Consider the following 13,840-nt stretch of genomic DNA (forward strand, 5'->3'; position numbering starts at 1 on the left):
GATATCAATCATGCCCAACTTGTCACAGAGATCTTGATGTCTGGAATGGTTTAGCCCTTTTGTAAAGATGTCTGCTAGTTGGTCTTCAGAGCTGATATATGGAGTGCATACTTCGCCTGTGATGACTTTCTCTTTGATAAAGTACTTGTCAACTTCAATGTGCTTTGTTCTATCATGTAGTATCGGGTTAGCAGCAATACTTATAGCTGCCTTGTTATCACAGAGTAGAGTCATGGGTTTGTCCACCGAAAAACCCAACTCACCCAACAGATTCTTTATCCACATACCTTCGGCTACTCCGTGTGCCATTGCACGGTACTCAGCTTCAGCACTGGATCTAGCCACCACTGTTTTCTTCTTACTCCTCCAAGTAACAAGGTTCCCTCCTACAAAGGTGCAATAACCACTAGTAGACCTTCTGTCACTTTGAGATCCAGCTCCGCATTAGTATAAATTTCAACTCTCAAATGTCTATGGTTCTGGAATAATAAGCCAGCACCAGTGAACTTCTTAAGATACCGCAGTATCCTCTCTACTGCTTCAAGATGAGTGGTCCTAGGTGCATGCATGAACTGGTTGAGGACACCAATAGCATATGCTATGTCTGGACGGGTCATAGAGAGGTACAACAATCTCCCTACAAGCCTCTGAAATTGGTTCACATCTTTAAGAGGTTCACCTTGGCTGTCACTTAACTTATGGTTGGGGTCAATGGGAGAGTCAGCTGGCTTAACCCCAATCTTTCCAGTGTCCTTAAGCAAGTCTAGGACATATTTCCTTTGGGAGATAAAGATACCCTTTCTTGATCAGGCAACCTCAATTCCAAGGAAGTATTTGGCAGGTCCTAGATCTTTCACTTCAAACTGAGTGGCAAAGAAACCCTTCAAACTTTGAATTTCATCCTTCCAGTCACTAGTAACAATTATGTCATCCACATATACTATTAGGGCAGCCATTTTACCTTCTCCCCTTTTCACAAACAGTGTGTGATCTGACTGACATTGCTTGTATCCCCTCTACTGAACTGCAATATAAAATCTGTTGAACCAAGCTCTTGGTGAATGCTTCAGCCCATATAAAGACTTCTTTAACTTGCACACTTTCTGTTCATTTCCTTGAGCTAGAAAACCAGGGTGTTGAACCATATAAACTTCCTCTTCAAGGTCACCATTCAAGAACGTATTCTTGATGTCGAGCTGATGTAGATCCCAATTCAGATTAGCAGCAAGAGAGAAAAGAACTCTAATAGAGTTCATCTTGGCAACAGGGGCAAAAGTTTCTGCATAATCAAGTCCATATACTTGAGTAAACCCCTTTGCCGCTAAACGAGCTTTATACCTCTCCACGGTTCCATCAGCCCCATGCTTGACTGTGAACACCCATTTACATCCAACTGGATTCTTACCCCTAGGAAGATCAACAAGTTCCCACGTTCCATTTTTATGAAGGGCATTAATTTCTTCCTTCATGGCATTTGTCCATTCTGGTACTGAAAGAGCTTCTGCCACATTATTGGGAATAGGGACACTGTCAATGGAGGTAAGGAAGGCACAAAATGAGGGTGAAATGTTCTCATAGGAAACAAAGTTGGAAATGGGATGTTTAGTGGTGCACAACCTAACACCTTTCCTATGGGCAATAGGAAGGTCAAGATCATTAGCAACAGAGGAGTCAGAAACATCATTGGGAGTCAAGTTACCTGAGTGGGTATGATCTTCCCTCGAGGAGTTTGATGGCACTTGAGGTACAGCTTCTGGATTCTCCACAATTCTTAAATTTGGTTGGCCTTTGCGACGATGATAAAAGACACGGAAATGTGGAGGATCGGGAAGAGAAGGAAACTGAACCAGTTTCTCCTCATGCCTACACTCCCCTTGAGGAGAAAGAGGAAAAAAAGGCTCATTTTCAAAGAAAGTAACATCCATGGAGACATGGAATTTCCGAGAAATAGGATTAAAGCAACGATACCCCTTTTGAGTGAAAGAGTAAGCAAGAAATATGCACGGGATAGCACGAGAATCCAATTTCCCACGGGTGGGAGACAGATTTTGGACAAAGCACCGACAACCAAATACACGAAGGAGGGGTATAAAGAAGAGGGGCCTTAGGGAAGAGAAGCTGATGCGAGGCTTTGTTCTCTAACCAACGAGAGGGCATTCGGTTAATGAGGTATGTAGAACAAAGGACAACCTCAAACCAAAAATGTTTGGGGACATTCATATGAAGTAGTAAACCCCGAGCCACTTCAAGGAGGTGTCGGTTCTTCCGTTCAACCACACCATTTTGTTGTGGTGTGCGGGCACAAGAGCTACGATGAAGTGAGCCATGTGAAGCAAAGAACTCCGTGAGATCACTATGAAAAAACTCTTTTGCATTGTCTAACTGGAAAATTTGTATCTCAGTCTGAAATTGGGTGAAGACCATCCGCTGAAAGTCTTGGATAATTTTTGGTACTTCCTCCCGGGTTCGCATTGGATAATTTTTGGTACTTCCTCCCGGGTTCGCATTGGTACTTCAATGAAGGTAATGAAGTACTTATAGCCACTCTCAGAAGGTAAAGTAACAGGGCCCCATACATCAGAATGAACAATGTGAAAAGGAAACTCAGATTTACTATTTTTCTGAAGAAAATGAGTTCTACAATGCTTGCTTAACTGACACATTTGACAAGAGAAATCAGAAACAGACATTGACTTACACAGTTCTGGGAATACAACTTTTAAGGACTCAAAAGACAAATGACCAAGACGGCAATGCCATAAATACACTTTACTCTTTCTGAACTGACTCATAGACTCTGTAACATGAAGACCAGCCGTATTCCCCAGCATGTAGAGTCCAACCATACGTCCCCTACCAATCGTCCTCCCCGAGGCCAGATCCTGAATCAAACAATAAGAAGGGAAAAAGGTCACAGAGCAGTTTAAGGAATTAGTAACACTACTAGCTGAGAACAAATTCATGGGAAATTTTGGAACATGAAGAACATCAGGAAGTGTAAGACCAAGAGGAAGAGAGAGAGTTCCCTGACCAGCTATGGAAGTGTATGATCCATCAGCTAGTCTCACTTTATCTCTTCTGGAAAGAGGGTGATAAGTTTGAAAGTAAGAGGGCATACCAGTCATGTGTTTTGATGCTCCAGAATCAATGATCCGTGGAGAGTCAAGGTTGTGAGAAGCAACATGGAAAGCTGTGGCAGGATTGCCTGACGTGGATGCAAATGAGGTTGTGGGAGGACCATCCATCTGGCGAATTGTTCTACCATAAAGCTCCAGATGGTCACGGAAGGAGTTTACAATATCCTCCCTTGGGTCAGATCCAGAGTAGCTATGTTGGCCATGTGGTGTTTGAGTTACAGTAGAAGTGGAGGGCTGATTCTCCCGAGTAACCATGTTGGCCATGTGGTGTTTCTTGGTACCTTGTTGCCTGAGCCTTTTAATCACATCTGAACCTTGCTTCTTAGGCAGATCTTGAGCCCATTTTGGTTTCCCATGAAGATCCCAACAAGTATCTTTGGTGTGCCGGGGCTTCTGACAGTTAGTGCACCACAATTTCTCCTTATCTTCTGTTTTCTTCTGGAGATCCCCTCTCCTGGAAGAAGATCCACCACTAGTAGAGGCACCCCCTTTTGCCGCCAACACAATTGCATCCCCTTCGGTATTGTTCATCAAGTTTCTCCTTCTCTCTTCAGACTGGACAAGAGCATAGACCTCCTGAATTGATGAAAGATCCTTAGAACTGAGAATTTGTACTCTGATGGATTCATAGATAGGATTGAGACCATGCAAAAAGGCAAACACTCTTTGCTGTGAGACGAGTTTCTTATACAATTTGGCATCTTCATCACACTTCCAATCAATATCCTGGTAATGGTCCAACTCCTTCCAAACAGAGGTCAAGTCATAGTAATAAACTGATAAACTTCTCTCCCCCTGTTGACAAGTAGATGATGTTGCTTGCAGTTGATAGATCTTGGCATAGTGTCGTAGTTCAGAATATGTGGATTTTGCCTGTTCCCAGATCTCATTTGCAGTTTCAGCCCACATGAAGTTCTTCCTTATTTGTGGTTGCATGGAGATCAAGAGCCACGACATAACCATACTATTCTCCTGATCCCATCTATCATGTTTAGCATTTCCAGAAGGTGGTTCTTTGATTCTTCCATTTATATAGCCTATTTTTCCCCTTGCAGTTATGTATAACTTGATCCCTCTTGACCACTCTAGGTAATTTAACCCATCAGGAGGAACAACAGCCATAGGGAAGGATAGGTCACTGCCCCCACTCATTCCATTCAGTATTGTGGAGATTCCGGATGTGGCTGAATCTTCACTATTCATGATTCCAGGTTTAGGAGTACACAAAACCCAAGGCACACTGCCTTACAGAGCTGCTACAGTCCACAACTAGGCACTTGCTGATTTTCTGTTTCACAGAGAACCAAGCACAAACACTGCAGCTGCAGTACTAGTTTGTATGACCTACAGTTTGTAGGAGTCCACAGAACAATATACTAACACTGCACTTGCAGTGTAACCAGGTCTGAATGACCTACAGTTTTACAACTTTCATGCAACTTCTCAGTAGGAACAGAAATACAAAGTGGTAGTTCACCACACACCTAATCGGCTGATACCAATTTCAGGGCAGCCGAACAGTCACTGAGTGTTTAGGGCATCAACAGTTACTTAGAGTAGCTGAATAGCAGTAACACAAAAGAGAAGAGAAAAAAAAATGTAGCCGAACAGTCACCCTAGTCAGATTTTAGGGCATTAACAGTCCATCGAAGAGAGCAAGAAGAGAACAATAAAAAAAAAAAACTTCAGTTGAGTACCAGGTCACCCGAACAGTGGATAGGCAGTACACTCTTGGACACCATCTTCTCTGCAATCCAGAACCCTTCTTCGTACATCAGGTGATAGTTTTCTACAGTCTTCTCAGCCGAGCAACTACAGATACCAGCACCTGGGCTGGAGGATGAAAAAAAAAAACTTCGTAGCAGAACCCTTTTCTGTGCAAGGAAGTTGAATAGTCAAGTTGATTCTACTCGGCATTGGAGACTAACCGCAGCACTGGAAAATGATTTCTCTTCCTTGCCTTCGAACATCAGGAATATAATGACCTCAGCTGGTTGTTTTCCAGGCCTGGACAGTTCCGCTCTGATACCATGTTGAGCAAGAGAAAGAAGAGGAAGAGGAGGAAGAGAGAAGAGGCTGGCGGACTTAATGCCTCAAAAGAACTTGCTTCATGCGAGTGAAGCATTTGTATTTATACTATACTGGCCGTACAACACAAGTGGTATAGAAATTACAAAAATACCCCTGCGGGCACTAAATCTGTGTACAGTACATACAATAACATCTGTCAACAGCCCCTTTTTCTCTATTTTTTCTTGATTTTTGGGCTACACTCCAAGTCTTCTCCCTAGGCAGAAAATCAGATCTCTAAAAAATCCTCAAAAAACAGACCATAAAAATACAGATCAACAGATACTTTCAATTCCCCATGCAGTCTGCTGGTCCTAGAACTGCATGGAATTCACTTATGAATACTATGGTCGTGCTCTGATACCAACTTGGACTATAAGTCAGAAAAATAACTTAATAATCAAGAAGAATGTAAGAGATCCCCTCTCTCTCTCATCTCTCTCATCTTAATAATCAAGAAGAATGTGGACAATGACCACAATACCCCAACCACCCATATTAAGAAAAATACACTATGAGAGAACAGTTGTTTTAAAATAAGGACTAAAACAACATTGCAATGTAAATTTACTGATAATAGGAGTGCAAATCAGGATACACTTGGGATTGGAGATGAAGAGATAACTCAATGTAACCTGGTTCAATTGTTCATAACAAGGGTGAGATTGATGAGGATATCACCCATGGAAGTAGAGCAGGATGGGAATATTGGATGGATGTATCCGGAGTTTTATGTGATAAGTGAATACCACTTTGGCTAAAAGGACTTAGCTCCAGTAGGTGACAACTTGAGGCAAAGTATATTGAGATGATTTGTTCACATGCATAGAAAACCACTTGCAGCACTTGTTAGAAAAAGTGATTTGTTACTAATTTAAAGGTCTACAAGAGATAGGGACAGACCGAAATGGACTTTGATTGAAGTAATAAGAAAAAATTTAAGCACATATAATTTAACAATGGATATTGCACTAAACAGAACAGAATGGAGTAAAAGGATTCATGTAGCCAACCTCATACAGATGTGACAAGGCTTCAATGAAGTTGATGACATTATAAGAAAAAAAACAGCAGCTTGAAAAAGACAAAAATATCAGCTATAAAGACAGTAAATAAACAATAATCATAGCTGTAATATGAACTCCAAACAATAATACCTCTGGCCACCCATATTTAGAAAAATACACTTAAAAAGAACAGCATCTTAAAAGAACTAAAACATCCACTATTAAAGGAGTACATAAACAATGATTATGCCTGTAAACTGAACTCTCAGCATTATTGTTCTACAGTTTTTTAATCTTCATATTAACTTCTTGTCTTTGTTTTAAGAATATATGTACTTATATTGATTGTCAGGTTCGGATTTTTGCCCTAATGGAGGATCCCATCTTAGATGCCATCCGTGAGAGACTAAGACAGAGGATATACATAGAAGGAAGCCACATTTTAACTGTTGGTAGGCCAGTTGAAAAAATGGTTTTTATTGTCCGGGGGCAAATGGAGAGCATTGGAGAAGATCAGAGTGTAGTCCCCTTATCAGAGGGAGATGTTTGTGGCGAGGAGCTTCTTATATGGTGTCTTGAGAATTCTTCAGTGAGCAAAGGTACAATTCTTATTCTTGATTTGCACTTTCCCTTCAGCTAATACATAGATTAATAGAGAGCTGTATCTCTTTCATCCGCCCAAATCCTGACCATGGTCATATTAAGGGCCATGGTATAGAATAGGTTTACAAACAATGTTTTTTTTTTTTTCAATTTGAAACTCCAAGGCAGAAACCATAATTGACCATCTTGAACAAAAATTAAGTGTGTACTCTGCAGAATTCTCAGTTGTCCTGACTTCTAACAATTTGAATTTGGAAACATTAGTATTTCTCTAATCAATTGGTTCAAAACGAAACTGCAAATTGAAAGACATCTGTTAAAAACAAAGTCAAATAATGAAAATTGAACTTTTATTTGAACTACATGGGAACTAATTGTATAGAATCTATGGTCTGATTGTGTTTTTTCTCTGTATTCTTTTTTATTTACGGACTCGGAGTATTGTTGTATCATTACTTGTACATGTACAATTATGTAAAACACATTCTTTGCCTTTGTAAGAGGACATAATGGTCATTTCTCATTCTTTTAATTCAATAATATAAGTTACTCTTTTGGGGATTGGTCTGACATTAGACATGCCCAAAAGACATGTTTTCTTTCTTGCATGATCTGCCTCTGACATGGTGTCAGAGCAAGTCACTATTGGCTTTTCATTGAAGATTTAAGATCTATGATACTGATCAGTATTCAAGGATTTCAAGAGAAGTTTTGTGCATTTTTTGGAGCTTTCTAAAGCAGTATATGGGATGGATCGATCAGCCAAAGTTCTCTCCTCTTTTCTGCAAATTGCAGTATTGTTTTCACTCTTATTCTTTGATTCTGAAAGTAAGTAGTCTGATCCACATAAAGCCTTGGATTTTGTGTCACTTCAGACTTATCTTTATTTTTCTATTGTTTGATCCGAGATCAATTTGATGATTTGGAGGGTTTTGATGCTTTTCTCTGCTTCTCACTTTTGGTAGAACCATGTTATTTCCTTTATTGGACTGATTCCACCAAGGTCCTAATCGGCTGCTGCTTTGGACTTTATATTCTACTAGATTTGGTATTTGATCTGTTACTGCTATTTTTTGTCCCTACCTGCTACTAATAGTTGAAGCGTTCTTCTGGCATTAAATTGAGTTATGGTTTTTTATTATTTTCTGCTATAAATGCCAAAATATTTATAGAGAAGGGAGAGTTCTTGTCTAGGACCTGTGGAGATACATTAATAATTTAGTCCCTAAACCTAGTGAATCTAATGTTAAAGGCATGGTTCAAAGTATCGATACTCGATACAAAATTTTAGTGAATTGAGATTGCATTGGTCAGTACTCTATTTTCCTTATTAGTTTTTTGGTTTTATAATTCTATTGTATAGAGAGGGGTTCTAGTTCTATCCAATCATCCCAAATAGCTTTTTTTCCCTGCTGCCACTTACAGTACTTTTCTTCAAGAAAAGAGACTGAAAGGAAGCTTAAAATTAGTAGGTTTCTTGCTCTACCATGGAAACTTGAAGATATTTAGAAGAAAGGTAAGAAGTAGAGAAGAGAGATTTTGAGAAGTCAATAGTAGGGTGGGGTGGCACTCACGTTTGTATTAGGGCAACCTAACACAGTTTCTAATCTCTCCACATCTTGTTAAGTGATCTGAGAGCAATAAGAGTACACATGAAGAGGAGGTACATACTCTAAAGAAGAGGAAACTCTTGACAGTATTGCCGGCCAGAAATAAGAGGAAGAGAAGGGAAGATAAGAAGAAGAGAGAAGGGCGAAGAGAAGAGAGGGTATTTTCAATGTAACAGTGCTGGTGGCGCCAGCCTTTATTATAATATATATGGGGCGGCAGAAATAACAAGGGAAAAGACCCTTGTGCCCCTGAGTACAATAACAGACATAACAGAAAAGAAAAAACGAAATAAAAAACCACTTTAACAAGTCAAACAGACCCTAGCACCAAAACTAAATTATTTTAACAATCCCCCTCAAGTTGGAGCATAGATGTCAATCATGCCCAACTTGTCACACAAATCTTTGTGCCGCACATGATGAAGACCTTTGGTAAAGATATCTGCAAGTTGTTCTTCTGAGCTGACATATGGTGTACGCACTTCTCCATTTTCAAGTTTCTCTCTAATAAAATGCTTGTCCACTTCAATGTGTTTCGTCCTATCATGCAGAACTGGATTAGCAGCAATATTGATGGCAGCTTTATTGTCACAATAGAGTGACATAGGATTGCTCACTTCGAAACCTAGTTCACCTAACAGATTTCTTATCCACATGATTTCAGCAACCCCATGAGCCATCGCTCTATACTCTGCTTCAGCACTAGATCTAGCCACCACACTTTGTTTTTTACTTCTCCATGTGACCAGGTTTCCTCCTACAAAGGCACAATACCCACTGGTAGACTTTCGGTCATTGACTGCTCCTGCCCAATCTGCATCTGTATATACTTCCACCTTTAAGTGACCATGTTTTTGGAACAACAAACCAGCACCAGGAAACTTCTTGAGGTATCTCAAGATCCTCTCTGCAGCTTCAAAGTGAGTTGTCCTAGGGTTGTGCATGAATTGACTGAGGACACCCACTGCATAGGCAATATCAGGCCTGGTCATAAACAAATACAAAAGTCTCCCCACGAGTCTCTGGAACTTCTTCACATCTTTCAAAAACTCTTCCTGATTGTCTCCCAGATGATGATTAGCTTCAATTGGTGAATCAATTGGTTTTACCCCCAACTTGCTTGTATCTTCTAGTAGATCTAGTACATATTTCCGTTGGGAAATAAAGATGCCCTTGTGAGAGCGGGCAACTTCAATTCCAAGGAAGTAACGTAAGGGGCCTAGATCTTTCACCTCAAATTGAGTGGCTAAGAATTTTTTTAGTCTCGTATTTCAGCCTCCCAATCTCCTATGATCACTATGTCATCCACATACACAATAAGGGCTGCAATTTTACCTTCACCTCTTTTCACAAACAGAGTATGATCTGACTGGCATTGTTTGAACCCCATCTGTTGAACTACTAAATGGAACTTACTAAACCAAGCCCGAGGTGATTGTTCAACCCATATAAAGATTTTTTTAACCTGCACACCTTTTGTTCACTTCCTCTTCCAAGTTACCATTCAAGAAAGCATTTTTTATGTCCAATTGGTGAAGTTCCCAGTCAAGATTTGCTGCCAATGAAAAAAGGATCCTAATAGAGTTCATCTTGGCTACTGGAGCAAAAGTCTCTGCATAGTCCACTCCATATACTTGTGTGAAGCCTCTTGCTACCAGTCTAGCCTTGTACCTTTCAACAGTTCCATCAGCCTTGTGTTTCACTGTGAATACCCACTTGCAACCCACTGGTTTCTTCCCTTCAGGAAGGTCTACCAACTCCCAAGTGCCATTTTTGTGTAAAGCATCAATTTCTTCATGCATTGCATCTGTCCATTCAGGTTTAGACAACTTCTGCCACATTCTTAGGAACGGGGACACTGTCCACAGAAAAGAGGAAGGCACGGTATGAAGGTGAAACATGATCATAGGACACAAAATTAGAGATAGGATGATTAGTGGTACAAGACCTAACACCCTTTCTCTTAGCAATAGGAATATTAAGATCATTGATGACAGGTTAATCAACATTTAGAGGAACAAACATATCAACAGGAGCAAGTGTACCTGGCTGATGAGACGGATCTGCCTCGGGTGAATCCGATGATGTTGGTTGCATAGTGTCAGGTTCCATGGTTCTTGAACTTTGCTGGCTTTTATGGCGACGATGAAAAACCCGAAATGGAGGAGGATCGGGTAAAGGAGGTAATTGAGTTTGAGTCGCCTATTTCTCCTCAACCCTACTCTCCCCCTGAGGAGAAACCGAGAAAAAAGGTTGATTCTCAAAGAATGATACATCAATAGAGACATAGTACTTGCGAGAGGTGGGATCATAGCAGCGATATCCCTTTTGAGATAAAGGGTAACCAAGAAAAACACAAGGAATAGCCCGAGGATCAAGCTTACCGTGAGTAGGGGACAGGTTATGGACAAAACAACAACACCCAAAAACACGCATCGGAATGGTGGACAACGGGGCTGTAGGGAACAAAACCTGATGTGGGGCCTTATAATCTAGTAGCCGAGAGGGCATGCGGTTGATGATATATGTAGCACACAAGACTGCATCCATCCAAAACCGTTTTGGCACATTCATATGAATTAATAAGCCACAAGCTACTTCAAGAAGGTGGCGGTTCTTCTGTTCAGCCACACCATTTTGTTGGGGTGTCCTGGCACAAGAGCTTCGCTGAAGTGATCTACTCGAAGCGAAAAACTCCGTGAGATCACTATGGAAATATTCCTTTGCATTGTCCGACTGGAAGATATGGATTTCCATTTGGAACTGAGTGAACTGAAGGGATGAGTGATCCATCCCATGGACGCCCAAAGATTGCGGAATAAGGGGGCGAATTTCAAAAAATTTTCTCTCCCTTCAACTAGGAATCACATTCCCTATTTAGAAAATCATATTTTCAAGGATCATTCTTGAACCATAAACGGAACCAGATCTGAACCAAAAGGAGTGGGAAGGATTATACCTGATCCGGAGAAAAAATATCCCCCAATGAAGGTGTTCACGCCCAAGGAAGGATCCAAAGACTGCTCCCATTGAAGATGGCGCAGTGCAGGATGGAGCAAAATCAGCAGTGTTCTTCTCCAAGAACTCTGTCCTTCGCAAGAATCAGCAGGATGGCACATGAGCACAGCTTCCTATCAATTTTTTCTCAAAGAACTGATGTCAAAATCAAATCTTGACTTCTCCCACAACTGGAGATCGAACTGGCAAACAGGCCGGCAAGAACAGGGAGGCGGCAAGAGAGTATTCGCAGGGTGCAGAATTCTCTCTTCTTGTGATTTCAGCACTGAAGGAAATCTAATTGAGTGTCTTCTAAAGGCTGTCGCCCCCTCCTTCTTTTGTTAACCTAAAAGATCAGCTCCTAATCCAATTAGGAGCTGCTTATCCAAATCATATTTGGATAAGATCTCTCTTTAGGTGATAGGGATAAACCCTTATCTTATCTGCAGATTAGATTAGCTTTCTCCTAATCTCATTAGGAGGTTTCTAGATCTGGATCATATTCAGATCTGGACTCTCTGAGTGGATAGGGTCAAGTCCCTATCCTATCTGCTAATCTATCTCAGAATTCGCCCCATAATTAACTAATTAAATAGCCCAGTTCGAAATGGGCTTTAGGCCCATTAAGCTTATGTGCTCACTTAACCTTCCTAACTACTGCCCAGTTGGGCTTCCTTGTATGGCGTGGGACCCAAGCATTGATCTACACATCAGCCACATGGGTTCGGCCCAGCCTTTGTTACAAGGCCTAGCCGAATACACTGTTATGGACAGTGCACCCCCTGAAACCCATCAAATGGGCTCTATGGGCCCAACGCTTACCTTAAGTGGTCCCTGGGCCAAGCCACCTTGTAACACCCAGGGACTGTGGGCAGATGCAAGATTAGCCCATCAGGTATTATCCTCAATGGTCTTACACTTAACCTCTCAGCCCATAATGATCATACACTGCCCGACAAGAGAGGACCTCGCCCCCTGCTGCAAGGAACAGTGTTGCACTCTCTACTTGTATGGATCCCGGGAATTAAAACCTTTTGCAAACCTTTTTAGAAACCATAATATATATACTTTTGTATCTCATATAAAATATACTTTGCAAAACAAATCTCAATGATTGAAATCGGCTGCCGGCAGTCTTGGTTTCCTTCAGTAAGAGTGCATCCCCGATCATTACCTTTGTCTGACAAAGGGGCTGATCCTCTCACTATGATCACCCACTCAGATGTGAAAGCTAAATTACTGTAGCTGAAGTAGCAGAAAAGAGAAGAAGATGAAGAAGAGATGCTGGAATGTCGAACTGCTCTGCTCAGTCGACAGTACTATTATTTATATTATGGTGTAGTACAATGATACAGGAAGTTACTAGAATGCCCCTGATTAGTGATGGGACACCCAGACAACTTAAAACATTAAACAGGATTAGGCCCATTAACAAAGGCCCAGTACAGGACAACTTAAACTTAAGTATAGGCTAATAAGAACTCTTATCAGCCGAATACTCATACATACAAAGACTTCAATCCAACACTCCCCCTCAAGCTAAGCATGGATATCAATCATGTTTAGCTTGCCAAGCATGTCCCTAAACTTTGCTGTTGCCAGCCCTTTAGTCAGTACATCCGCAATTTGCATCTCAGATGGAGTATAAGGCACACAGAGTTCACCCAAGACAATTCTTTCTCTAACAAAGTGCCGATCAATCTCAATATGTTTTGTCCTGTCATGCTGCACGGGATTGTTGGCAATGTTGATGGCAGCTTTATTGTCACAATGCAGCCTGAGAGGACCTTTAGCCTTAATGCCAAGTTCATTAAGAAGAGTTCTGAGCCATAAGAGTTCAGCAACCCCTTGGGCCATAGCTCGATACTCTACTTCTGCACTTGATCTAGCCACTACATTTTGCTTCTTACTGCGCCATGTGACCAGGTTTCCTCCCACAAATGTACAGTAACCCGAGGTTGACTTCCTGTCTCCAACAGACCCAGCCCAATCTGCATCAGTGTAGGCTTCAATTTCAATTCTATTGTTTTTCCTGAAGAGAATTCCCTTCCCTGGGCAAGTCTTCAAGTACCTGAGAATCCTTTCAACTGCTTTCATACGAGGAATCTTTGGAGAGTGCATAAATTGACTGACAACATGCACAGCATAAGCAATATCTGGCCGAGTGAGGGATAAGTATATCAGCTTCCCTACCAATTTTTGGTATCTCTCTTATTAACAGTAGTCCTCCCCTACTAATTCCTGCAGGCCATGGTTCTGTTCCATTGGAGTATCTGCTGGCCTGCACCCCATCATGCCTGTTTCCTCTAGGAGGTCAAGAACATACTTCCGCTGACATATGTAGATTCCCTCTCTTGACCTGACAACTTCAATCCCAAGAAAATATCTCAAATGACCTAAGTCTTTGATCTCAAAT

General features: G+C 41.2%; 1 protein-coding gene across 3 annotated transcripts in view; it reads left to right on the plus strand.

The window, feature by feature from the left end:
- LOC104590509 (putative cyclic nucleotide-gated ion channel 20, chloroplastic) overlaps window positions 1-13,840 on the plus strand; it is a 169,546-nt gene that overhangs the window by 123,819 nt on the left and 31,887 nt on the right. For all 3 annotated transcript variants that reach the window (XM_088903557.1, XM_088903559.1, XM_088903558.1), the window contains one exon: window positions 6,567-6,813. In XM_088903557.1, coding sequence (XP_088759683.1) covers window positions 6,567-6,813 — 247 coding nt within the window. The remainder of the gene's footprint in view (window positions 1-6,566; window positions 6,814-13,840) is intronic.

The sequence above is a fragment of the Nelumbo nucifera genome, chromosome 4 (genome assembly GCF_055504915.1).
Source record: "Nelumbo nucifera cultivar China Antique chromosome 4, China Antique-T2T, whole genome shotgun sequence".
Classification (NCBI taxonomy): Eukaryota; Viridiplantae; Streptophyta; class Magnoliopsida; order Proteales; family Nelumbonaceae; genus Nelumbo; species Nelumbo nucifera.